The sequence below is a fragment of the Bufo gargarizans genome, chromosome 2 (genome assembly GCF_014858855.1).
Source record: "Bufo gargarizans isolate SCDJY-AF-19 chromosome 2, ASM1485885v1, whole genome shotgun sequence".
NCBI lineage: Eukaryota > Metazoa > Chordata > Amphibia > Anura > Bufonidae > Bufo > Bufo gargarizans.
In genome coordinates, this window is record NC_058081.1 from 33077146 (window position 1) to 33101747 (window position 24602).

Consider the following 24602-nt stretch of genomic DNA (forward strand, 5'->3'; position numbering starts at 1 on the left):
TTATACAGACAATTTAATATTTTTTTATATAGATTTTGTTGAATGGAGGTCAAGATGTCGAGTACATGTTTATTAGAGCATGATAAAGGGTTTTCTAGGGAGCATTGCTCATCTCCACCAATCTCTTTTTGCTGCCATTAAATGCTGCTCTGGCCTCCTCAGTGTTATGGTAGTGGGTATGGAATCATTGTGTCATCCAACAGATTTGGCTTAGGTTTCCCTGGTTTTCAGCCTTTAACCCCTATACAGGCATCTGGACTCCCCTGCAGAGAACGCAGCATGTCACTACCTCCTGGAACAGTCTCCGCGTCGTTGGCTGCTGACCCACGTGGGTCAAAAGACAATGGCTCATAGCAAAACTCATAATCAGCAACAGGCTGAGGTCAGGGCTGGCAGAGTACATACAAATGTGAAAAATAGTACGAAGCTCAAGGCAGGCATCTTAGGGTCAGCATGGTAGTCAGACACAGGTCAGGGTAGACAGCAGAGGGTCAAATTCCAGGAAATTAGCCAAAGGTCGGTACCTGGGAAGACAAGCTCAAGTAGAGCACCTTCACAGGCTCTATCAAGCTAATATACCTATTGCACAGGTATCTTCCCATAGGGGAAGGTGCCTTAAATACCCACAAGAGGCCAGCCATAGGCTAGGAGGAAGAATCAGGGTGCGTGTGAGTACTAGAACCAGAAAGCATGCACACACTATTGCTAGGAAGGAGCGTTTTCCAGCAAGAAGCAAGCTGAAACCTGCCAGCAAGAGGCACATGAGACTCCAGCGACCAGGGTAAGTGGGTCGGTGCTCACACCCACCATGGTGAGCGGGATGATGGCGGGCACTGACCACTGTCATTACACCGTGCTTTTCATTTTCTATGCCTGCTAGGCACACTCGAAACTCCTGGAAAGGCTGATGAACCAATCACTGGACTTATTAATGTTCCCATTAGCCATTTTCTGCTTGCTGAAGTAGGACAGGTACTTGACTTTGAACAACCATAAGAGTCAGTTGAAATGAATATTTCCACAACAGTTCTCTGCATCCTAAAAGCTGACAGTGGGGGCCAGTAGTGAAACAACTGCAAACAAAAATCAGTATACTTGAATTAATGCATGAGAAGAATTGGCGACATTGCATCTTTAACTATGCAATAAATACACAAAGTAGTAGAAAATGTTAGGATGAGGGCCATACCAAAACTCAAGATGGACAGCAATTGGGATGATCAACAATCTCTAGCCACAGTGAATTTGGAAGATTGGAAATTTCACTATTCAAGATTAAATTTTTTCACTTTGTGAAATATTACTGTTACGGTACTTTTCCTTTCCATTTTTTTCCTTCATGTGTTTCTTCAAGTCTAAATTCTGATATAGTTTCCTTTCCTTGCAGGCTTGGCACCTGGACCATCACAGCACAATATGACAACTCCCAAGAAGAATTCTCTGCAAAATTTGATGTGAAAGAATATGGTAAGAATATTTATTTTGTCAACCAATGCCGCCAGAGCTCCCACAGGGGTAGACATCCAGGTTTTCCATGGTCCAGGTTAGCAAGTATGCCCAGATTTGACGTTACATGGATCTTAATATATATTGTCAAAAATAGGCAACCTTGGTCTTCATGAATTTACAAACAATGGAGACCTTTTCTGCGAGAACAGTAGTGATTATATTGCTACCTGACTTTCCAGGTCCAGGTTGTCTTTTTGGGGAGGTGGAATGATGATGGGACTCATTTATTTATACTGATCCTTTTTTCCCCAGTATTACCAAATTTTGAAGTTACCATAACAGCGGAGAAAAAATTCATGCACATAGATGATAAAAGTTTTTCAGTAACAATTTCAAGTCAGTAAGTACCTGTATAATCATAAAGGCCAAAATTATGGATTGGAGAACGATGTATGTTATGGTATATTAATCAAGCAACCAAAATTAGGCTGAGTTCACACTTCAGCTATTTGATCAGTTATTTACATCAGTTATTGTGAGTCAAAAACCGTAGTGAAGCCTATAATGGAAATACAGTCATGTGAAAAAATTAGGACACCCTTTGAAAGCATGTGGTTTTTTGTAACATTTTTAATAAAAGGTTATTTCATCTCCGTTTCAACAATACAGAGAGATTAAAGTAATCCGACTAAACAAAGAAAACTGAAGAAAAGTCTTTTCAAGATCTTCTGTAAATGTCATTCTACAAAAATGCCTATTCTAACTGAGGAAAAAGATAGGACACCCTTGCCCCTAATAGCGAGTGTTACCTCCTTTGGCTGAAATAACTGCAGTGAGACGGTTCTTGTAGCCATCTACCAGTCTTCGACATCGGTCTGAGGAAATTTTACCCCACTCCTCAATGCAGAACTTTTTCAGCTGTGAGATGTTTGAGGGGTTTCTTGCACGTACAGCCCTTTTCAAGTCACCCCACAGCATCTCAATGGGATTCAAATCTGGACTTTGACTTGGCCATTCCAGGACTCTCCATTTCTTCTTTTTCAGCCAATCTTTGGTTGATTTACTAGTATGTTTTGGGTCATTGTCATGTTGCATGGTCCAGTTCCGCTTCAGCTTTAATTTTCTAACTGATGGTCTCACATGTTCTTCAAGCACCTTCTGATACACAGTAGAATTCATCGTGGATTCTATGATGGTGAGCTGACCAGGTCCTGCTGCAGCAAAGCAGCCCCAAACCATGACACTTCCACCTCCATGCTTCACAGTTGGTATGAGGTTCTTTTCTTGGAATGCTGTGTTTGGTTTACGCCAAACATGTCCTCTGCTGTTGTGTCCAAATAATTCAATTTTGGACTCATCTGTCCAAAGAACATTATTCCAGAAGTCCTGGTCTTTGTCAACTTTATCTTTGGCAAATGTCAGTCTGGCCTCGATGTTTCTCTTGGAAAGCAAAGGTTTCCTCCTTGCACACCTCCCATGCAAGTTAAACTTGTACAGTCTCTTTCTGATTGTAGAGGCATGTACTTCTACATCAACAGTAGCCAGAGCCTGCTGTAGTTCTCGAGATGACACTTTAGGGTTTTTGGAGACCTCTTTTAGCATCTTGCGGTCTGCTCTTGGGGTGAACTTGCTGGGGCGACCAGTCCTGGGCATGTTGGCAGTTGTTTTGAAAGCCCTCCACTTGTAGACTATCTTCCGGACAGTGGAATGGCTGATTTCAAAATCTTTTGAGATCTTTTTAAATCCCTTCCCAGACTCATAGGCTGCTACAATCTTTTTTCTGAAGTCCTCTGACAGCTCTTTTGCTCTCACCATGGTGCTCACTCTCACTTCAACAGTCAGGAGCACACCAAACTAAATGTCTGAGGTTTAAATAGGGCAAGCCTCATTCAACATGCAGAGTAACGATCTACTAATTATGTGCACCTGGTGTGATATACCTGTGTGAGATCTGAGCCAATTTAAGAGGGAATACATGTGAGGGTGTCCTATCTTTTTCCTCAGTTAGAATAGGCATTTTTGTAGAATGACATTTACAGAAGATCTTGAAAAGACTTTTCTTCAGTTTTCTTTGTTTAGTTGGATTACTTTAATCTCTCTGTATTGTTGAAACGGAGATGAAATAACCTTTTATTAAAAATGTTACAAAAAACCACATGCTTTCAAAGGGTGTCCTAATTTTTTCACATGACTGTATCTGCATCTCTTCTGTGTTTTTGACCCGCATCTAGTTTTGGCTCACACTAACTGATGGAAATAACTGATCAAATAACTGAAGTGAAAACTCAGCCTTATCACTTCTATTCATCTTTAAAGGTATTAACACTTAGAACATTCATAACATCTCTATAGGATATGCCATAAATATCTGGTTGATTTGGGTCCTACCTCTCATGTCGAGCACCTTATCTGAGTTCCTTAACTATCAGATACCACATTCTGACAGACATTGAGTAGTGGCTGCACATGAGGTTGGCTCTCACCAGTCACTTCTTTGGTACTTACAGAAACAGCCCTTTTCCACAAGGGTGCAGGTCCCACATCTATCAGACATTTAAATCATATTCCAATGATATGCCATGTATTTCCTCGCTGGGAAAACTCCCTAGAAGTTTTTTGAGGTGCAAAGTCAACTTTATGTTGGAAGCTTATATAATGGCACTAAGGTTCAGTATACAGAATGACTTAGTGAAGAGACAAGGACAATGGTAATGAGGAAAAGAAATATATGTGATGAGAATAAGGACTAACACACATATATATATATATATATATTTATTTATTTATTTTTCTGGTAAAGAATGGCCATAAAGCCCTATAGAAGACCACAAAGCTCTTGCCTATTGGAGAACATGGTGGTAATGACTTCTTCATAGACGTCAATGCTGCCTGCTAAAGCAGATGTCAAAATGGCTTGGATAAACCATCTCAAGGACAGTGCACATTTTCAAGGCAGAGGTCTTATGAGGTGTTAAATAGATCTTATGATGGGATTGGGTAAAAGGGAAAAATGACAATAAATTTGTGTTTTCTCCTTGAGTTTTAGAAAAAGGAAGAAAAGGAGGAGAATAGGAGAAGAATCTAAGAATAAAAGTGGTATTGAATGCCATTGGAGTTTATAGGCTCTCCTAGCCCAAATGTTTAGACATCACACAGCAGGGAAACCAGAAAAAGCATTGAAGGACTCAATCCGCGGATCCGTGGACGTCTGAATGGAGCCTTACAGGGGGGTGATCAATGACAGGGGGGTGATCACCCCATATAGACTCCCTGATCACCCCCCCCTGTCATTGATCACCCCCTTGTAAGGTTAACGAAGATATGACTAGAACAGGAGGTGGTGTGTGAGTGGGAGGCTGTTTTATTGCTGTGAAGAGACAAATCTGTGATTCCAAGGGATGAGAGAATTATTAACAAGGAGTGGTCGATCAGACAGGGAAGGTTTATGGGGAGGAGCACAGACCAATAGTGTGAGGCTTTGGCAGTTAACAGATCAATACTGCCTTTGGTTAAAGGAGTTCTCCTCAGGATAGGTTATCAATATCAAATCATTGAGGGTCTGACATCCGGGACCTTAGCTGATCAGCTGTATGAAAACGCTCTGTGAGCACTTAGGCCTCTTCCTAAGCCCCATCACATTCATTGATCACATGAGCTAGGCGCAGCTTAGTCTCATTCATGTGAATGGGGATTAGCTGCAATACCAAGCACAGCCACTATCACATGGACAGTGCTTGGCAAGCTGTGTGAAAGTCATGGAGCTCACCAGAGCTCTGGTGAGCACCACGAGTTCCTCAAACAGCTGACCTGCAGGGATGCCAAGAGGTGTCTACAGATGTCATGGCCTATTATATGCCAAATAGTGGCGGGCCATACATATCCAATGTGATTTGATGTGGAAGCAAAAGATTTGTCTAATTGACTACTGGAAACTCACTTCTATTGACCCAATATTTCTCCAATGCTTAGGTACATTTATAAGAAACCAGTTAACGGTCAAGCCTTTGTTATTTTTGGCCTAAAGAAGGACAATCAAAAGAGAAGTATCACAGACTCACTGAGAACAATTCAGGTACTGTAAAATAGTTTATTAAAAACTCTTATATTGAATGAATGAAAGGATATCAGGGTGTAGGCATTTAAACTTCAGAAAGTGTAATATGATTAACTAACTTGATCAGACCCAACCTTTTGTACCTTGGGAACCACATTCAACTTTAAATGATGTTCGAGACGCATAGTAAAATCGAAAATGTAGGAAAGGCATATTAAATGTGGAGAAACAAGACATCATCAGTAGACTTGACTTTTGTTATACCATTCAAATTAGCATAGTTAAGACAGACCTGCAATAAATGAAATTGCCAATACCTGTGATAATAATTCAGGTCATATTTACCTGTTGATTATGGACCAGTGACCTAAGAAATGCAAAAAATTACCATAAAACTTCTGTGGTTAATTGCAAAAAAAATCTGAAGAAAGTTTAGCTGGATGGAAAGTGTTTTCTTAGAGGGATATTAAAAAGGGAAAAGATGATAAATTAGAGCAAGGGGAAGTGTAGATAAAGGGATCAAGCACGTATTAAGGGTGTGGGATTCATATAGGTTACTTGATTGTTGATGGCTAGAATGAGTAAGTATAACTGATGGAGAGGCAAACTGACCAGACCTTAAGTCGTAGTATGATGGCTTTTCTAGCATATCAGTCTGTCAGACTCAGTGTTGTTTGATGGTGGTTGTAGTTATTAACTGTGATTAGAATGGCCACCACAAATTTAGTCTAAAGAAATTATTTTGGTGGTACCTGGACCTGGAAAGTCAGGTAGCAATCCATCCAAAAGATCAACTCTAAGAAAAACTACCGCTTTATGAAGATCAGTTTATATATGATAAATTATATTATATGCATTTCAGCTTCTTTTTTGAGAACCCAACCACCCAGGCCCTACCAGGTGCTATCCATATTTTGGATGGTCATTTTCATGAGGTTAGGGTAGAAAGAGGGGTCCAGAAAGCCAGAGCCTCAATTTTAAACACCAAGCTCATATAGTAACATAGTACATTAGGCCGAAAAAAGACATTTGTCCATCCAGTTCGGCCTGGATGGACAAATGAGGAATATAGTTGAGGAAAGTCTTTTCTTGACCGAAACGTTCTTTACATTATATGAGCTTCTTCTGATATTGCTTGATCATTATATCTGGATCTTACTGACTTTCAATGTATTAATAAAATTGCAATGTATAATACAGCGAGTGCCATGGTGTTACCTTCTGTTGGGTTTTATTTGCCCTACACTGGCACCATGCTTGGAAAATGGAGTGTAGGTGTCAGTTACGGTAATCTGTTGGGTTAAGAAAAATGTCATAGACAGGGAGATAAGTAACATTCAGGTGAAGGATGCAAAAATGTAAATCTACTTGACAGTGTTTATGCCTTTATGCCTATATCTAGAGATGAGCTTTGGCGGTAAAAACAGAATTGCCTTATGGTTTCCGTTACCACGGACCCTAATGCAATTCTATGACAAAATGCATAATGGAATGCCTTTAGAGGCATTCAGCTATTCATTCCGTCATATTAGAAGTCTATGGGCTGCAAAATGGATCCATCCCGTTTTCGTTATCCAGTCCTTTTCTGCATAACGGAAACATGACAGATCCGTTATGCAGGCCATAGACTTCTAATATGACGGAATGAATAACGGAATGCCTCTAAAGGCATTCCGTTATGTATTCCGTCATAGAATTGTGTTATGGTCCGTGGTAATGGAAACCATAATGCAATTCTGCTTTTATCACCAAACGAAGCGTGAACGAGTTTCATAACATGAAATTCGCTCATCTCTACCTATAGTCATTGCATTAGTTTTGTGTTTTACAGAGCAGCAAATGTAAATATTGCAATACATATTTTACCACTAGGGGGAGTATGTGTGATATTCTAAATAAGAACTTTATTCTGCTACAGCAATCTATGTGGCTAGACATGGTATTACAAATTAAATTAATTAATTCCACAATAATTTGTGATAATTGAGAACTATATGATTGTCCGAAATAACAATTTTATGTATGCTATGATATCATTGTCTTTATTTCACATCTGAAATACTCCTTTATTTTTTTCTTTTGGTTAATTATGTTTCCCCGTCTAGATTTCTGATGGAATAGGGGAAGAAGTAAAACTTCTAAGAGGAGACCTAATAAAGTCTGTCAAGAAAGTAGACGATTTGCTAGAGTACAAGCTCTACGTTTCGGTGACAGTCATCACTGACTTAGGTTTGGAAATTGCTTACTAATAAAGTCACATGATAAAATGTCTTCATGATGAGTGTGAAAGCTGAATAGTAAGATGGTGTGTTTTACGTCTGAAGTAAATGTTGGCGTTACACTCAACTCAAAGAGCATCATAGTTACATAGTTAATACGGTTGAAAAAATACATAAGTCCATCAAGTTCAACCGAGGGACAGGTGGAGACACAAATCCCAGAAGGAAGTGAGTCTCAGATTTCTACACATTTTCATAAGCATTAATGTCATTTCCTTTTAAGAATTCATCTAAACCCTTTTTTAAATTGTCCACTGTTCCTGCTGTGACCACGTCCTGAGGAAGTCTATTCCACAGATTCACAGTTCTTACAGTAAAGTAGCTTTCACACTTCTGGAGACTGAACTTTTTCCTCTCCAGTCGGAGGGCATTTTACATGGAACAGTTTTTCACCATATTTTTTGTATGGCCCATTTATATATTTGTATAGGTTAATCATGTCCTCCCTTTGAAGTCTCTTCTCAACAAAAAATAAATCCAATTCTTTTGATCTTTCGTCATAACTGAGACCCTCCATGCCCCATATTAGTTTAGTCGCTCTCGTTGGTCCTTTTTCCAGCTGCAATGCATCCTTTCTATGTACTGGTGCCCAGAACTGGACTGCATATTCCAGATGAGGCCGCACTGACACTTTGTAAAGTGGTAGTATTCCATCCCTGCCCCGCGAGTCCATGCCTCTTTTAATACATGACAATATCCTGGTGGCCTTAGAAGCAGCTGATAGACATTGTATGCTGTAATTCAATCTACCATCTACAAGGACACCCAAATCCTTCTCTATAAGTGACTCTCCCAGTGCTACATCACCTAGGATATATGAAGCACGGAGATTATTACTACCAAGATGCATAACTTTACATTTGTCCACATTGAACCTCATTTGCCAAGTTGATGCCCAATCACTCTGAGTGTTCAAGTCCGCTTGTAGTGTGTGGACATCTTCCATAAAATGTACATCTGCAAAAAAAGATATGATGCTATTAATCCCGTCCTCAATATCATTAATAAATAAATTAAATAATAGAGGGCCCAGCACTGAAACTTGGGGTCACCACTTATAACCCAGGACCATTCTGAATAGGAATCATTGACCACAACTCTCTGGACACGGTCCTTCAACCAGTTTTCAATCCAATTACAAACTATACTTTCCAAGCCTATAGGTCTATAGTTACCTGTGAAGGACCTAGATCCTTTTTTGAATACGGGCACCACATTTGCATTGCGCCAATCACTTGGCAAGGTACCAGTACCTACAGAATCTTTAAAAATTATAAACAGGGGCACAGCAATGACTGAACTGAGCTCTTTAAGCACTCTTGGGTGTAATCCATCTGGACCCGGAGCCTTGTTCACATTTACTTTATTTTACTTATCTTGGACCATATCTACAGTTAGCCAATTCAATATATCACTGGATGTACTAACATCCCGGGCACCACAGATATCAGCTCCTTTTTCTTCTTTTGTATACACAGAGCTAAAAAAACAATTTTGTAACTCTGCCTTTTCCTCTTCAGTGACTACCCCCCCCCCCCCCCCTTACCATTATTTAGGGACCTACCTGCTCGAACCTTGGTTTTTTAAGATTTATATATTTAAATATTTTTGGGGGATTTGCTTTGCTCTCTTTAGCCACCTGCTATTCATTTTGTATTTTTGCTAATTTTATCTCCTTTTTACAGATTTTATTAGCCCTTTGTAATCTTCAAAACGCTACAGCTGACCCCTCAGATTTGTATTTTTTAAATGCCCTTTTTCTGTCTTTTATTGCGCTTTTTACGCTGTAAGCCATGGGGGGGGGGGGGGGGTTAATTTTAGTTGTTTATACTTGTTACCTAAAGGAATACACATTTTTAGTGCAATTACTCAATGTGGATTTAAAGCTCTCCCATTTATCCTCAGTATTATTATGTGACAGTAGCTGCTCCCAGTCTATGCCCTGAAATGCTGCCCTCAACTTAGGGAAATTAGCATCAACATCTTTGCTCTACGGCCCCCACGGGTGGTAGTTATGAAGAGGGCAACACAACTTAGTGTAGGCCACAGATTCCCTCTACACAGTGTGCACCCTGTACATCAGCATGGACATAGGCCGTTGGTCCTTCCATGTGACGCACCCTTATGCATCACAGTGATCAGGTGTTACTCTCTACTATCCAGATCTATATGCTATATATTTGCTAACTGTCTCTCCTCAGCAAAGCCCAGCACAGCATACTCTACATTGTTGTTTTTACTGTGCCAACCTGGTCTATCATCCGCCTTGGGCCATCAGAGGTCTGAAGACTTGTGGTTGCAAGGAGTAGGAAGCGCTATGGTTGGTTGCCCTTGTTTAGCACTCTGCCTTTGCTATTGGTGTTGCTGCTCCAAATTCTATCTAGGTCCTAAGTACCTAGCATAGTGCATCAACTTGCGAGTTTTACTTACCTTCACTTCCTAGCTAACTACCCCACAGATTGCCTGGTCCTCTCAATATGAGTGACTGTGACATTCCTGCAGTGGTTTCTGTATGCTCTGACCCTGAGGTCCTTCTCAGCACCTCTGTTTATTGACAATAAATGGGGACATCCTAAGTGTGACCCCTATGCTGACCCTTGAATCAGTCCAGTGTTGAGGCCTGCATGGCAATTAACCCCTTGCTTCTGGCTTTTTTCCTGAAATAAAATTTGATTTCACACATACACACTGGTGCACTGTCCCAACATATAGAGGAAATATTTCCTAGCCAAGTAGACTTAGGAAAGCAGACATCGTTTCTCACAATAAGGAATTGTCCAACTTAGAAAACAGTTTTTCATACAACCAGTTAAAGGGGTTATCCAACCCCTATAATGACCACCCCAATTCCCAAAACACTCGTATACATTATACTTACCTGCTCCCGGGCACCTGCGACGCTCCAAATCCCTGCATGGCCGCCACTGCATCTTCCTGTCGCTCGGATCGTGATGGGGAGAAGATAAGTATAATGTATATGAGGGGCCCGGAATTGGGGGGGTCATTATAGGGGTTGGATAACCCCTTTAAGGAAACCTACATTAAATGAGGGGGTCCTCTATTAAGGATCCGCATGTCTTGGCCTGAATGGAGAGCACTTACAAGGAGTGTCTCTCACTCTGGAGGACCTGTGCTGTCCTGCATTACACAGACAATCCATTGATTTGAATGTAAACTGCATAATGCTTATTTTCACCTGCACTGCATGGAAACTAAACATTGCCAGGTCTACCACAGACTCCAGCTGATCACTCGTGGTTCCTGCAAGGGACCTATCTACTCCAAAGCAGAGGATCTCTCTAATGGCCATGGTTGGAAATACTATTAGCCTCATGTACTATTTATCAAAAGCATAGGTAGAATATATCAGTCCAGGAGAAGGGTGGCATCAGGAGTTCTTGGTTGGAATGATATGAGATAAATGATTCTTCCACTTTATGCAAATGAATGCAATTCTTTCCATTACAGGCACAGACTTTGTAGAAGCGGAGTTGGATGACATTCACATTGTGAAATCTCCATATAAAATGATCTTTAGCAGAACATCCAAGTATTTTAAGCCTGGAATGCCACTTGATCTTGAGGTTTGTATTTTTGCTCTATATGATATTTACAGTACAGCATGCTATTATGAAGCAAGATTTAGCCCGTCTGATGGAATTGTCCAAAGATTTGCATGCAAGAGGCTACCTATTGCCCTCTACTTAGCTGCAACCGAAGCCTGTGCTGTCCTTGACTACATGGCAAAAAGTCAGCACCGAGCCACTTGTCAAGCAGAGTAAGAAAAACTACAACATCCAATTGAAGTGGTTTGCAGCTCGCTCATGTGATTGGTTGTCAGGTTGCCAAACCCAGCAAAAAGCCTTCAGCTATTAGAAGACCACGAGGGATCTCCACAAAGAAACAGTTGGGTAAAAAGTTTTGGGTTTACTGTTAATGGTTTTTCATTTTTTGCTTCCATGTAGCTCATGGTAAACAACCCAGATGGTTCTCCTGCAAGAAACATCATAGTGGTGGCAAACCAAAAAGACCGAGGTATAACTAATCAAGATGGAGTGGTGAGACTGAGAATGAACATGGCCGCAAATATAAACTCTTTAAAAATATCCGTGAGTCTTATTATACTATTAATAGAATATTCTGGTTGACATTGTTTTGGTTGCAGTGGATAATTGAGGCTATGATGGTCCATATGGTCATAAAACCATGACATAGTACATTGCAACTGCAGGTCTCCCTGGTAGTAACAGGGTGATAGCTTCCTCTTGGTCTTCCTCAACTTTACAAATGTACCACTTATTCTACTAACATTACATCTACTAATATGAATGGGTTAAGCTGACACTGCTTGTACATGGTCCAACAGCAGAATAGCAGGGGTGGTAGTATGGGCTGGCCCTAAAAACATGTTCTGGTGAGGTATAATGTAGCACATTTCAACTGTAAGTGGGTCGCCCAAAGGAGCCTCAGTTAAAGAGAAAACTACCCCCTATTTGTGGCACTGTACACATGCAGAACTTATCTGGCTCTGCAGTGTTGCTCTGCCTTAGATTTCCTGACTATTATGTGATTGCCGGGTCCTATAGAGGAATAGAGGAACCGACATAGCCTCTTCCTCTTCTCACTACTTACCACTCATTAAACGCTATGTACCACAGGATAGGGGATAGCTAATGTATCGCTAGTGGTCCTAACCCTGGAACGCCCACCAATCCCAAGGATAAGGGTCCCTTTGATCTGAAAAAGTGGCAGTTCAACCATGCTCCATTCATTCTCTATGGGACAGCAGGGGCTTCAAGGGTTTGAGCCACAGGTGGCTGGAACAAGGGCAAACAATAGTTTAAGAACAATTCCCCATCCAAAAGTCTTTGTCTCATTCTGCTGTATCAATAAATCCATAGGTGAGAACAGATGTGCCCGGGTTAGCAGACAACATGCAGGCATCTGGAGAAACAACAGTGGTGGCCTATAAACCATTACGTGGACAAGGCAACTATCTTCACATTGAAGTCCCAACTAATGTCCTGAAACCCAATACACAAATTTTTATAAATTTTAATATCTTGAATACAAATGTTGCAGTCCAGAATCAGATCAACCATTTCACCTACTTGGTAAGTAAACTTTGGTTCAATAACTACCAAATAGAGTACTACATAGACCACTGCTCAAAAACATGTATGGAGCTATTATCTGTGTGTTGGTATAATGTGAGCGCTGTAAGGTGGTATTGTGTGATTCTTTTGTGTTATGCCACTGTTATTTGGTCACCATGCAGGATATTAGGCTCCATGAAGATTCTAGTCCAATGGTGTATCATGATGGGCTTAGCCCAACAGAGTGACATCGCAGTGGCAGGGCATGAAACTGGTCATACCGCATTGTTAACTTTCGGCATTTTACAGTAATTAATGTGTAAAACATCTATTCCACCACCAGATGTGTCTATTGGGAAAAAAATACTTTTATAAGATTTATTGTTTTTGAGAAAAAATGAAATAATTTAGCTTAAACTTATGCTTTTTGGGATTTATTCACTTTAATAAAATCCATGAGATTTTGGATTTAGTTTAAAGGTTAAATATGTCATTGTAGGAATTAAAGTTTGTTTTATAAATGTGCACTATTAATCATTCATTCTTTTGTTCATTTTTTGTGGGCTGGATGGAAAACTGACCAATGGAATGAATGAGCTTTAAAGTGTACCTGATCTTTAAAAAAGTTTGTATAATGGCTGTTCTTCTTTGTACTATGAACGGACAGGTCTTTTGGGACTTCCCTTATGTCTCTTTCAGCCATATTATTCCCTGGTTCAGCTGCATAGCTAGATGCATTACACTCAGAAGCAGGGGGTGTCTCCCTTCTCTGGAATCTGGCAGCACTGTGCTGCTGTGATGTCCTTTCTCTTACCTCCTACTATGTTTGTTTTCAACTCCAGCGCTGACAGAACAAATAAGGAGGGAGAAGTCACACTTACAGACACACAGTAGGCTCCTATAATCTTCAAAAGCTGTGTAGAAGCAGCATTTTTATCAGCCTCAGCTAGCTCCAAAATGTTCCTATTTGCTGTGAGCCATCTTCTGTGTCTCGTTTACTAAGGTTGGATCTTGTCTGACAACAGGCAGTGGACTGTAAATTAGGCAGTGGTCATGACTTTACAGCATTTTTCAGCTGGATGCAGGTAGATTTTTTTTTTTAAATAAAGGGGTTTATAACTTGCTATTTATATCAGTCTCCATAAAAATGAAATGAAAATGTGTAAAAGTACAGTGACTCTTTACCAGTTAAATGCGTTGAATTAAACTTGTATATTAATGCAGTAAAATACGTTGAATTAAACTGGTACATTAATGCAGTAAAATATGTTTAATTAAAGTGATATATAAATGATATAAAATGTGCTGAATTAAGCTGGTATATTAATGCAGTAAAATGTGCTGAATTAAAACTGAAATTGGCTTTAAGAAAGAAAAGAGCACAATTGAGCAGCATATCCCATGTGAAGAAAAGGCTGGCTGATCATGGACAGAAAAAAAATGTATGTTGCAGTCACTGCAGGATTCATTTTAGCGCATTACATGAACAGCTCCAGCTGCCGTCACACTCAGAGTACTCTCCCCTCTCCTACACTATACCTCTCTACTGATAAAACACTGACTTTTCTACCTATTTATTCAATCTACTGTACCTAACTAAATATATACCTAAACTATCCCCGCAACACTCCAAGACTGGTGTCATCTGTAATTTGTATCTGCCAGAGCGGCCAGACACATGGCATAAATATCCTCTCACATTGCTGGGGGATCTCAGAATGGTGTCTGTGCTTCTGAGCTAGCCCAGAGCCTGAAGGACCAGCCAATATCCAGCCCATCTGATTGACTGGCAGACAGTTAGCCAATCAAGGTGGCTATGGGCAAGCCCTCCTCACTCCCGTGGTCACATGATGCTTTTATATGGAAGTTTAGGGTTTCCTACTGGACAGTAAACCACCACCATATCCCATATTACCAGCAGGAGGCCAATGCTGGTATTTAATTTGTACTGACTACAGTATTTGCTGGCAATTTTCTCTTCATAAGTCAACGAGGTATGAGATGTGCTACTAATGGCTCTATCTACGGCTCTATAGCAGCTAGAGATATGAGCCACAGCTTGTTCCAATGCTAAGATGAGAAATGTTTAGAAAATTTCAATTCGCCTGCTTGGCCAAACTTCAACAAGAAACTTTTTTTTTTTTACAAATTACTTTACCAAGAATTGCTTTCCATTGTATGGGGCCAGTACAATGACAGGGAACGGCGATTGTGCCACCTCCCTTCACTTAACCCCTCAGATGCCACGTTCAATGCTGATTGCAGCATCTGTGACTCAAATTCAGTCTTTCAGGAGTTAATCAGGGGTTAAAAAAATACTCATCTCATCCACTCAAAGCCCGCCACGTGACCTGCGGCCAGCTTGATGATGCCACCACGTGATAACGCTGGTAGCACGTGGTGACATAATCAGTGACGTCACCACGTGCGCCAAGCGTGATCACATGGTGAAGTCATCACGCTCGCCACAGGTCCTTTGGTGGTTTTTCTTCAATCAAGATGGGAGTGGACAGCTACTTGGAAAGCAAGTGGATGAGGTAAGTATAACTTTTTTCTTCCAGACACTATTTTAAGAAAAATTGATTCATTACCACAAAGCGCAAGGAAATTCGACTTCGTGACAAATCGAATTTTTCCTGAAATTCGTATTGAAGTCTACTTCAGATACTTCACTCAACACTAACTGAAAAACTTGCAAACTGAGATGAGGAAAAAATAGGCAGCACTCACCAATGGCCAATGGTTCATTTGCTTCTTTATTATCTATTATCTGCTTGATATAAAGAAGCAAATGAACCATTGGTGAGTGATGCCTATTTTTCCTTCATCTCAGTTTGCAAGATTTTATGACTTTATCTTTTGGATTGTGCACCACCTCGCTGTTTTTTTTGTTTGGAGGTATCGAGAGGCTTGTGCAGGCACGCACCAGTGTGAACACGCATCAGCAGTGCCACCTGTCATCCTTTTTCTGTTGACTAACTGAAACACTACTGGGATTGTGAGCTGCAATACAGCCCCAAATATAATCTTTAGAGATCAGATCAGGAGTGAGATCTGCAGGTATTAGATTGGATTGCATTGTTAGAGCTGATATACAATAATCGATGTGTGATACCATGACTTCCTACTTTTCCAGACACTAAGCAAAGGCCGAATAATGAAAGTGGGCAAGTATAGTCGCCTGGCTGGCCAGAACCTGGTCAGCGTGCCACTGCTTCATCACTGAGGACTTGATGCCATCATTCCGTATTGTTGCATATTACACTGTTAACAGAGAGATAGTCTCTGACTCCCTGTGGTTGCACATGGTGGAAGATTGTATGGGAACGGTAAGAGAACGCATTTTAAAAATTATCTATTACTGAGACTGTCTCTCAACAAATCATCTGTATTTTATTACCGTAATTCACCATTTGCATAAACATTCATTAAAATATTATTAAAAGATACATCAAAATATTGTACATTAATTATTGACCCAGGTATATATCATGCGGAGCGCACGCATAAAAAAAAAAAATAATAATAAAAAATAAAAGTACAAAAAGTGGCCAAACAGACTTGTTGCAACTGTGTTTTTGGATGGTAGTTCATTCAAATTCAAATCACCCCCCTTTTCCCAAAATAAAAATAAAAGAACTAAAAAAAAATTAAAAAAAATACACATCATGGGTGTCGGGATGTGGGAAAACGCCCATAATATAAAAATATATTCCCCATACGGCAAACAGCAAAACAGAAAAAAGCATCCAAATGGCCGATCCGCCGTTTTTGGTCGCTTCATTTTCTACAATTTTTTTTATAAAAAGTGATCAAAAAGTCATACACACCCCCAGAATGACATCAATGTAAAGTTCAGATCGCCCCACCAACAATGAGCCCCCAGACAGCTCCGTACACATAATTCCCAAAAAGTTATAGGGGTCAAAATATATATATTTTTTTAAATTTATCGCTATAAAAATGCAAGAAAAACTATACATATAAGGTACTGCTGGATTCGTACTGACCTGTAGAATTAAAAGTGACCAGTTAGTTTTATCGTACATCGAATGTCGTAAATAAAAAACCTATAAAACTTTATAAAGCTTTTTTTTTTGCAATTTCACCCCATTTGGATTTTTTTTCCCGCTTCTCACTACATCATATGTAATATTAAATGTTGGAAAGTACAACAGGGAGCACAAAACCAAAACTCTGGGCGTGAAAGAGTTAGTAGGTGTGAGGAGACTTGTAGGCCATACATGTCTCCTCTGGAATTCTGGGAATAAAGGGGAGCAAATGAGTTTTTAAAAAGTCCAAGGAGAAATCCTGACTTAGGCCTCTCACCCAGTTAAGCCAGAACTCTCTGCTCTGCACTGATGAGAGGCAATCACTCCGAAACATCTGTCTGCAGATGAGGTGCTGGCTTATATAAGTCAAGGCCTATTTAAAGTTTTGAGCAATGACTTATAGGATAGCTGCCTTACATCTGGTGGCATCAGAGGCAGAGCTTGTTAAGACCTCAATTGCATCCCTTTCTTCCCCAAAAAAGGAAGAAAAACACTTGGTCAATAAGGCTCAAAACAGGCTGTTCAATAAGGGGTTAAAGTTGACCTCTAATCAGATGAGATGGTTCAAACCAGAAGACCGCCAACATACCAGAACCTTAATATTTTGCATTGCATGGGGAATTTTTTAGATCCCATTAATTCATTCTTTTGAAACTCACAGCTAATTGTATTTCTATGCTTCTTCTGATCCACAGCTGACCCTGCAGGCCGACAGAGACACTGCAAAACCTCAAGATCTAGTAAAACTGACTTTAAAAGCAAATTATAATTCCACCGTTGGACTGGTGGCAGTCGATAAAGGTGTCTTTACAGTAAACAGCAAGTATAAACTGATTCAAAGAAAGGTGAGAACCTGTAGATATGTTGATGTCTCAAAACTATAAAGAGAAATGTATATGTCACGCTCCTGATGTGGTAATGCAACAATTTACCATTGTAAAGAGACCTAGGGGGTCATTTACTAACCCAAAATATTCTATATTAGCATATATTATTTCTTTGCAACTTTTCCCCACTCATGCCAGGTCTAAAAAAGAGGAGGGCTGGTAGGCCAGTCTCATTTACCTTTTCTAGGCTTGCTTTAGGCATAGAACATGGTCTAAATGTAAGACAGCAAGGAAGCTATCTTACATTTAGAAGCGGCGGTGGATCCACCAAAGTTACGGTATGTAGAGGCCGGCACCTCTACATAACTCTGGCGGATCCACCAACAGCTTTAGGGGATATTAGGCCAGCATCTAAAATGCCAGTCTTAATAAATGACCCTCCCTAGTCTCAAAGTGAAGCTGTAGCCAAAAAGATAGGGTCCTCAAACGTTTGTAGACAACAAATAAGTAGAAATAAGTAGGATAATGTGAATATACCAAATGCAGGGTGAATCCAAGAAGTTGTTGACCATACCAAAACCCATCATATTAACCCATATCCATTAACATTATTGATGACATTTGTGATGACAGGCTTATATGGTTCTTATTTGCCTCTCAGGTATGGGAAATCGTGGATAAATCTGACCTTGGATGTGGTCCAGGAAGTGGTGCTGACAATATGGAAGTATTTTACGATGCTGGACTGGCTGTACAGACAAATTTTGGAATGACCACTAAAGAGAGATCTGGTAATTGTGAATGATGGCTTTCCTTTGTAGGGTTTGTCATAGTGGCACAGTGGTTTTCATTATCATCTTGCAGTACTAGGTCTTGGGTTTAAAAGGAACTAGTCAGAACACATTTACCTCCCAAACAACCACCAGTACCCGACTAGTAGTGATGGACGAACATCTGCCGTGACGGTTCGCGGACACGATAGCGCAAACGCGATCAAATGTTCACGAACCGCAAGTTTGCGGCGGGTCCCATTCATTTTAATGGCAGATGAACCTGAAAAACCTTCAGCTCATATTTGCAGCCAAGAAATAATTACTAGAAGTGCACAAATAGTCCCACAACATGGACAGTGACATACCAGATGTGTTATTCCAATTTGCGATCTCCATTCATTATTTTTTTTAATGCGAAATATCGGCAATATAATTTTCGCGTACGCGCATGCGCAAATGCACTATACAGTACCCAAGTGCACTATAAAGAAAGTATATTGGTATATACCGTAACACCTCGCTTCAATCAGTTTTTTGGGGGGGGGGACTGGTATATCACACCAGTAGAAATGGTTCCCTCTATATACCTGCAGTATCGCAGCAGAACCGCACACAACTGCCGCACAATATAAATGCACTGTAATATACTGTCTAACATAGAAAGTATATTATAACATGTACAAGGAAGGCAATCCATTAGAATATACATGAAGATAAAACGTAACCTTTAATAATGTTACTATGAGGGTCCATTCACACGTCCGTAAGTGTTTTGCGTATCCGCAAAACGCGGACACCGGCAATGTGCATTCCGCAATTTGCGGACCGCACATTGCCGGCACTATAATAGAAATGTCACCACCAGACATCTGAGAAGCTCTGACAGACGTCCTTCAATACCTCCTCCTTGAGGTTCCTTTTGTTTTGCTTTCATTTTCTCATCTCATTAGCCTCTCTCAGCTGTCATGTAGTTGCACTGATTGCATCCCTTTAAATCCCTTCCCATACTGCATCACTTTGCGGTTTATATTACTTCCTGGAGTGTGTGCATGCTACTGCTACTACTGAGTCTTCTACAGATAAGTTTTTGTTCATTTATTTGTGTTTTCATGTTTGCTGGATCCCAGGTGACCCTGACTCCCTCCGTATCAAGTGTAGGGAGCCAGTGGTCATGTCCCCTCACTATTATAGGGTGTTCAGGTGTTATACAGTCGAGGTACGAGGATATGCGATCATCTACCATTGGGATTTTCGCATAGGCTGAGCAGTTAGGGGGAGAGCCAGGTCTGATGCAGGGCTCTCCCTTTTGTTCCTTAGTTTTGGATCCAGTCAGTCGGATCTTCATTTTGTGTCTTCTAGTTTTCTGTACACCTTCCGTGACAAGAAAATGCCTAATCTTGTCTGCAATTGTGGACAAGAATAGGACATGTTCTATTTTTTGGCGGAAATGGAAGCACGGATGCGGAAGTGCGGATGCGCAAATGTGGATGCGGATCCGCAAATGCTGTTGTGGACAGCACAATCCGGCCCCATTAAAAATGAATGGGGCTGCACCCGTTCCGCAAAATTGCGGAACGGATGCCGACCCATTTTGTGGACGTGTGAATAGAAAAGATATCCCTCAAAATGAAACTAAATTAAATTTTTAAAGTTAAGCAAAAAGCATAGATGTGGTCGGCAATAACAAGTGCTCGGCGGCACCAAATCAGAAACCATATGTCCTACCACAATCCGGGGGGTTCCAGTGCACATCCATGAATCCCGGAGGGAAAGCAAAAAACATCTATCCCTGGGCTAGATGATGATGTGGTATTGAAGGATAGGGTGGGCAAAGAACTGTCCCTGATATTGCCCTACAGGGGGTGCTATTCTGGCTCTGATAGCCTAACCACAGACCACCCGCCCTGATAAGAGCGACCCCGTCCGGAACCTTACCCTATATAAAAATGGCCCTAGTAAGCCCCCAGCCCCGAGGCCCCTGACTTCCAGGTGATCACTATATAGATCTATGTGTTTTGACTCATTATAAAAGTATATTATAATAAGTATATCGCACCCCTCTGTGTATCACACCTATCAATAGCACACCTATACCAGTCCTTAAAATTACTTTTGTGGCCCTATTAGCTAGTGTTTGGTGTCCCTAACAGACTGTCCCTGCTCCACACAGCAACCTCTCCCTACACTGGCAAAAGACTGGATGTAAAATGGCGGCCAGATCAGGTTTATTTATAAGGTAGGGGGTATGTCCATGTGCTGAAACGTCTCAATTGGCTGTCCTGTACCACCTGATGGATGTGTCATGGGTCAAAGTTCTTCACAGTTTAAAAGAATATGGCGGGCGTGAATATCTCCATACGTTCGCATGTTCGGCGAATCCCGAACACGCAAAGTTCGCCGCGAAACGACCGTCGGGCGAACCGCAAGGCCATCTCTACTGACTAGTTTTCAAAGGTGTCCTTATTTATCCACACATTAGACAGGCTGTCTGGACCTGCACCAGATTTATCATGGTGGCTCGGGCTGGATGATTACCGCTGTGCAAGATACAGACACTTTTGTCTTATTTTATGCCGGAATTGTAGTGTAATATAGATCATTTCCTCTTGTACCACATTTTTGCCAAAACCTAGGAGTACTCACATTAGTGGACCACAGTTTCAAGCCATAGTGTAGTGCAGGGTCTGAAGGGAGGCGCATGACTTGAAGATTCACATAGCCCCAAAACAGAAATCTATGTTGGGTGTTCCTCCCTCATACCCCCAAGTATTAAGTATAAAACAATAGAAAGTGTAATTTGGGTCTTTCTGGATTCACTATTAATACTGTAAATGTATTTTTGACCCACCCACTGCCAGTAAACCACACCCACTTTCCCCTGCACTTTGAAAACATGAGAGTACAAAGAAAACACTTTTGAGCAAAAATTTCAGGCACCATCATTGGTGACTTTTATTTATCTCCTTATTCAAGTTTTTGCCACAAAGTGGTTAATAACCAAGGGCCTGTGTATTAGTTTTTCCTGGAATGTTCCTTTAAGAAGCCATTTGTTTTGTTTTTGTTTTGTTGTTGTTGTTTTTTTTTTTTTGCTCCGTTTTTTCATGATTTTCATTCCAGGCCATTTTCTCTTTTATTCTCAGATCCATCATGTATGGACACTAAGAGACGCAAAAGAAGCACGTCAGCTGCGTTGATGGAACACAAAACTCAGAAGGGTAGGAGGAGAAATTGCAGATTTCTTTTTTTTTGTTAGTTTTTTTGTTACTTATTATTTGCGGCTATTACCAGCTATTTTGGATTTAAAAATGGTGTCATGGGACTTCCGAAAGGTAGCATAGTCTTATAATACATATTAATTCATGAACGCATATATCCACTTAACTCCTCGGCCTTGATAAGCACAAACCTCTTGGCACTCTTCTTCTGGATCTACAGCAATGTTCGAAAACCTTCACTGTTTCTCCTCTGCAGCTTGTCTCTCCTCAAATCGCCAGATATGCTCTATTACTTTCTGGGTCTGTACAGCAATGCATTGAAAATTGTGCAGCCATGACAGAAAACAGCCAACACACGCTGGCGGTAAAACTTTGAATATGTTAGGCCATTTGCACCACCTGTGTAATGCAGACGCAGGGCCCTATGCATCATCACTGGGCCCCCTCTACTAGGGACTGTTCAATTCAGCAGCATAATTGGCCCACTTCCTGTCTAGCAACCTCTTGCATGAGCCCCCTGACTTCTGCTGCAGCAGGCCCACTTTGTGGCCAAAAGGGGACATTGTAGCACATTCACAACATGCATATAAGGTAAAATCATTAACATATATATAAAATGACAGTACATCTTCACGGGTGGACTTTATCTACACCCTGCACAGGTAGACAAGCCGACACATTTAAGCCCATTACACAGGGAAATGAATACAATGATACCAGCTGTAGAGCAGTGACTATGTAATAATCCTTCAGCAGTACCCAGAGAGTAGTTACTTCTACAGCAAAACCCATACAACAGCATCAGACACAATACCCCGATATTACAAACCCCTCCTCGCGTTGCACATGGTCCTGTATTACTTACTGCTCCTCCAGCAGGAGCTTCCATTCAAGCAGCCATGTAGCTATCCCTTTCCATGCCAGTCAGTATTAGAGAATTTCCATGAAACAAAATCAGTATATGATTCATCTCTTCCCATGAGATGTGTGGCAGGAACCTGGGTCTGTCTCACTGAATTCTGGGTACTTTTTGGCATAGGTTTAGGTAATTAAGAACCACACACACACAAGGTCCTCAAGCCAACTGTAGCCATATATAATATCAGATTTCAAAGACGTTGTCTGGTCGATATGTTTTTCCATAGGCCAAGAATGCTTAAAAACGCCATACTTCACAGATCCCTTGTGGCTCCCGTTCCATGATGCTTCGCCATTCTCTGCTTTATGGTCCTTCTGGACACACAAGGAAATGCCTGTTCAGCCAATCTGTGACTGTGGTGGTCTACCTCTGTGGCCTGCAGCTATTTTCTGTGTGTTGAGAGGGATCATGTAGCAGAGGCCATCGGGGGAACCGAGAAGCATCAGAATCAGACTGGCTGGACCAATTGGATTTATGGAACTGGAGCAGGGTTTGGTCCTGTTCATACCGTGTGGTCCTTTCCATGACTGATAGTGTTGATGGGGGTCATAAAATAAACATGTTTCTTCAATCCCTTAGCCTCCAATTACACAGATCTGGAGAAGAAATGCTGCCATGATGGCATGATTAGCAACCCAATGGGCCACAGCTGTGAGCGGCGCGCTCGCCTCATTCAAGAAGGAGAAAAGTGTGTGGAAGCTTTCCTGGACTGCTGCAGATACATTGAAATGAAGCTGAAGGCTGAGAGGATACTGAAAGAAACTGATACTTACGACAGAAGTGAGTGGACACGTGGCAAGGAAATTAAAGGGTTCATACAGGAATGCAAAAGCATGCTTCACTTCTTCCAACAGCGCCACACTTGTCTACAGGTTGTGGGTGGTATCGCAGCTCAGTTCTGTTCACTTCCATCAGGCCTAGCTGCAGTACTAGACACTAACCAAGGGCAATTGTGGTGCTGGCAGCCATGTTTTTCTAATTCTGTACAAACCCCTTAGGACTGAATATTTTTTTTCTACTAAAACGCTATAAGATTTTACTTCTAAGTGAATAAGGGGAACAGCCGGCCATATTTGCCAGACTGCATAAATTCCATAAAATCGAATGGAAAGAGCCATTCTCAACGCTGGTGTGGGTTTCAGGGATGGGATCAGCGCCCATCAGATATTTTTGCATTGTTTTTCAGATATGCCATATATGTCAGAGATGAGAATACCCGTTTAATCTTGTAAACTGGTTCTTCCGTACAGGTGATAAGGAAAATGAGTATTTGCCGGATGCTGATATTTTGGTTAGGAGTGACTTTCCAGAAAGTTGGTACTGGAACGTTCTAAGAATGGACGAAGCACCTAATGCAGACAAGTAGGTGCTTTAAGGATTTCACTTCTTGACTCTTAGCTAATCAATAAGTGTTTTTATTTAAAGGCTGATCGCAATGGTGACTTCTTAAAGGCACAGAAACATGGTAGTTGTTTGCTGCCCAATTAAGTACCTCTGAATATCAACACCTGCTGAGAGCAACAAGATTCTTTGGTTTCTCTTTATTTGTAAAGGTGTCGCAGCAAGCACTGGCCTAGATTTTGTTGTGTTGCATTAATTCTGCATGTCTTGTCTGTAGAAGCATATGACTACAGATATGTTTAATGATACCAGGGATGACTCCAAACCTGGCTTTATATCCTCTTTAAAGGAATCTGTCAGCAGTTTTTCCCATGATAAACCGCTGACAGCCCTAGGTAGTGCCTGGGGAGAGAAGTACACACCTTTAGTGGAGCTTTTATTATCAGGAGTAGTGTAAATATGAAGGTTTATTCTGCTTCTTAAGTGCATCCACCCCTCTGCTCTGAGTGGCAGCTCCTAGTTGTATGCTACAGATGTCCCTCATAGCAGAGGGGAGTGGCTATCCAGAAGCTCAACAGATAGAGCACTTCACAGTAA

General features: G+C 41.0%; 1 protein-coding gene across 1 annotated transcript in view; it reads left to right on the forward strand.

Moving 5' to 3' along the window:
- LOC122927157 (venom factor-like) overlaps positions 1-24602 on the forward strand; it is a 150633-nt gene that overhangs the window by 20039 nt on the left and 105992 nt on the right. Inside the window, 14 exon segments of the mRNA XM_044278754.1 lie at positions 1388-1467; positions 1762-1849; positions 5419-5521; positions 7609-7732; positions 11251-11366; positions 11748-11891; positions 12684-12896; positions 16015-16095; positions 16097-16207; positions 17626-17775; positions 18419-18548; positions 21671-21745; positions 23244-23444; positions 23915-24026. Coding sequence (XP_044134689.1) covers positions 1388-1467; positions 1762-1849; positions 5419-5521; positions 7609-7732; positions 11251-11366; positions 11748-11891; positions 12684-12896; positions 16015-16095; positions 16097-16207; positions 17626-17775; positions 18419-18548; positions 21671-21745; positions 23244-23444; positions 23915-24026 — 1728 coding nt within the window.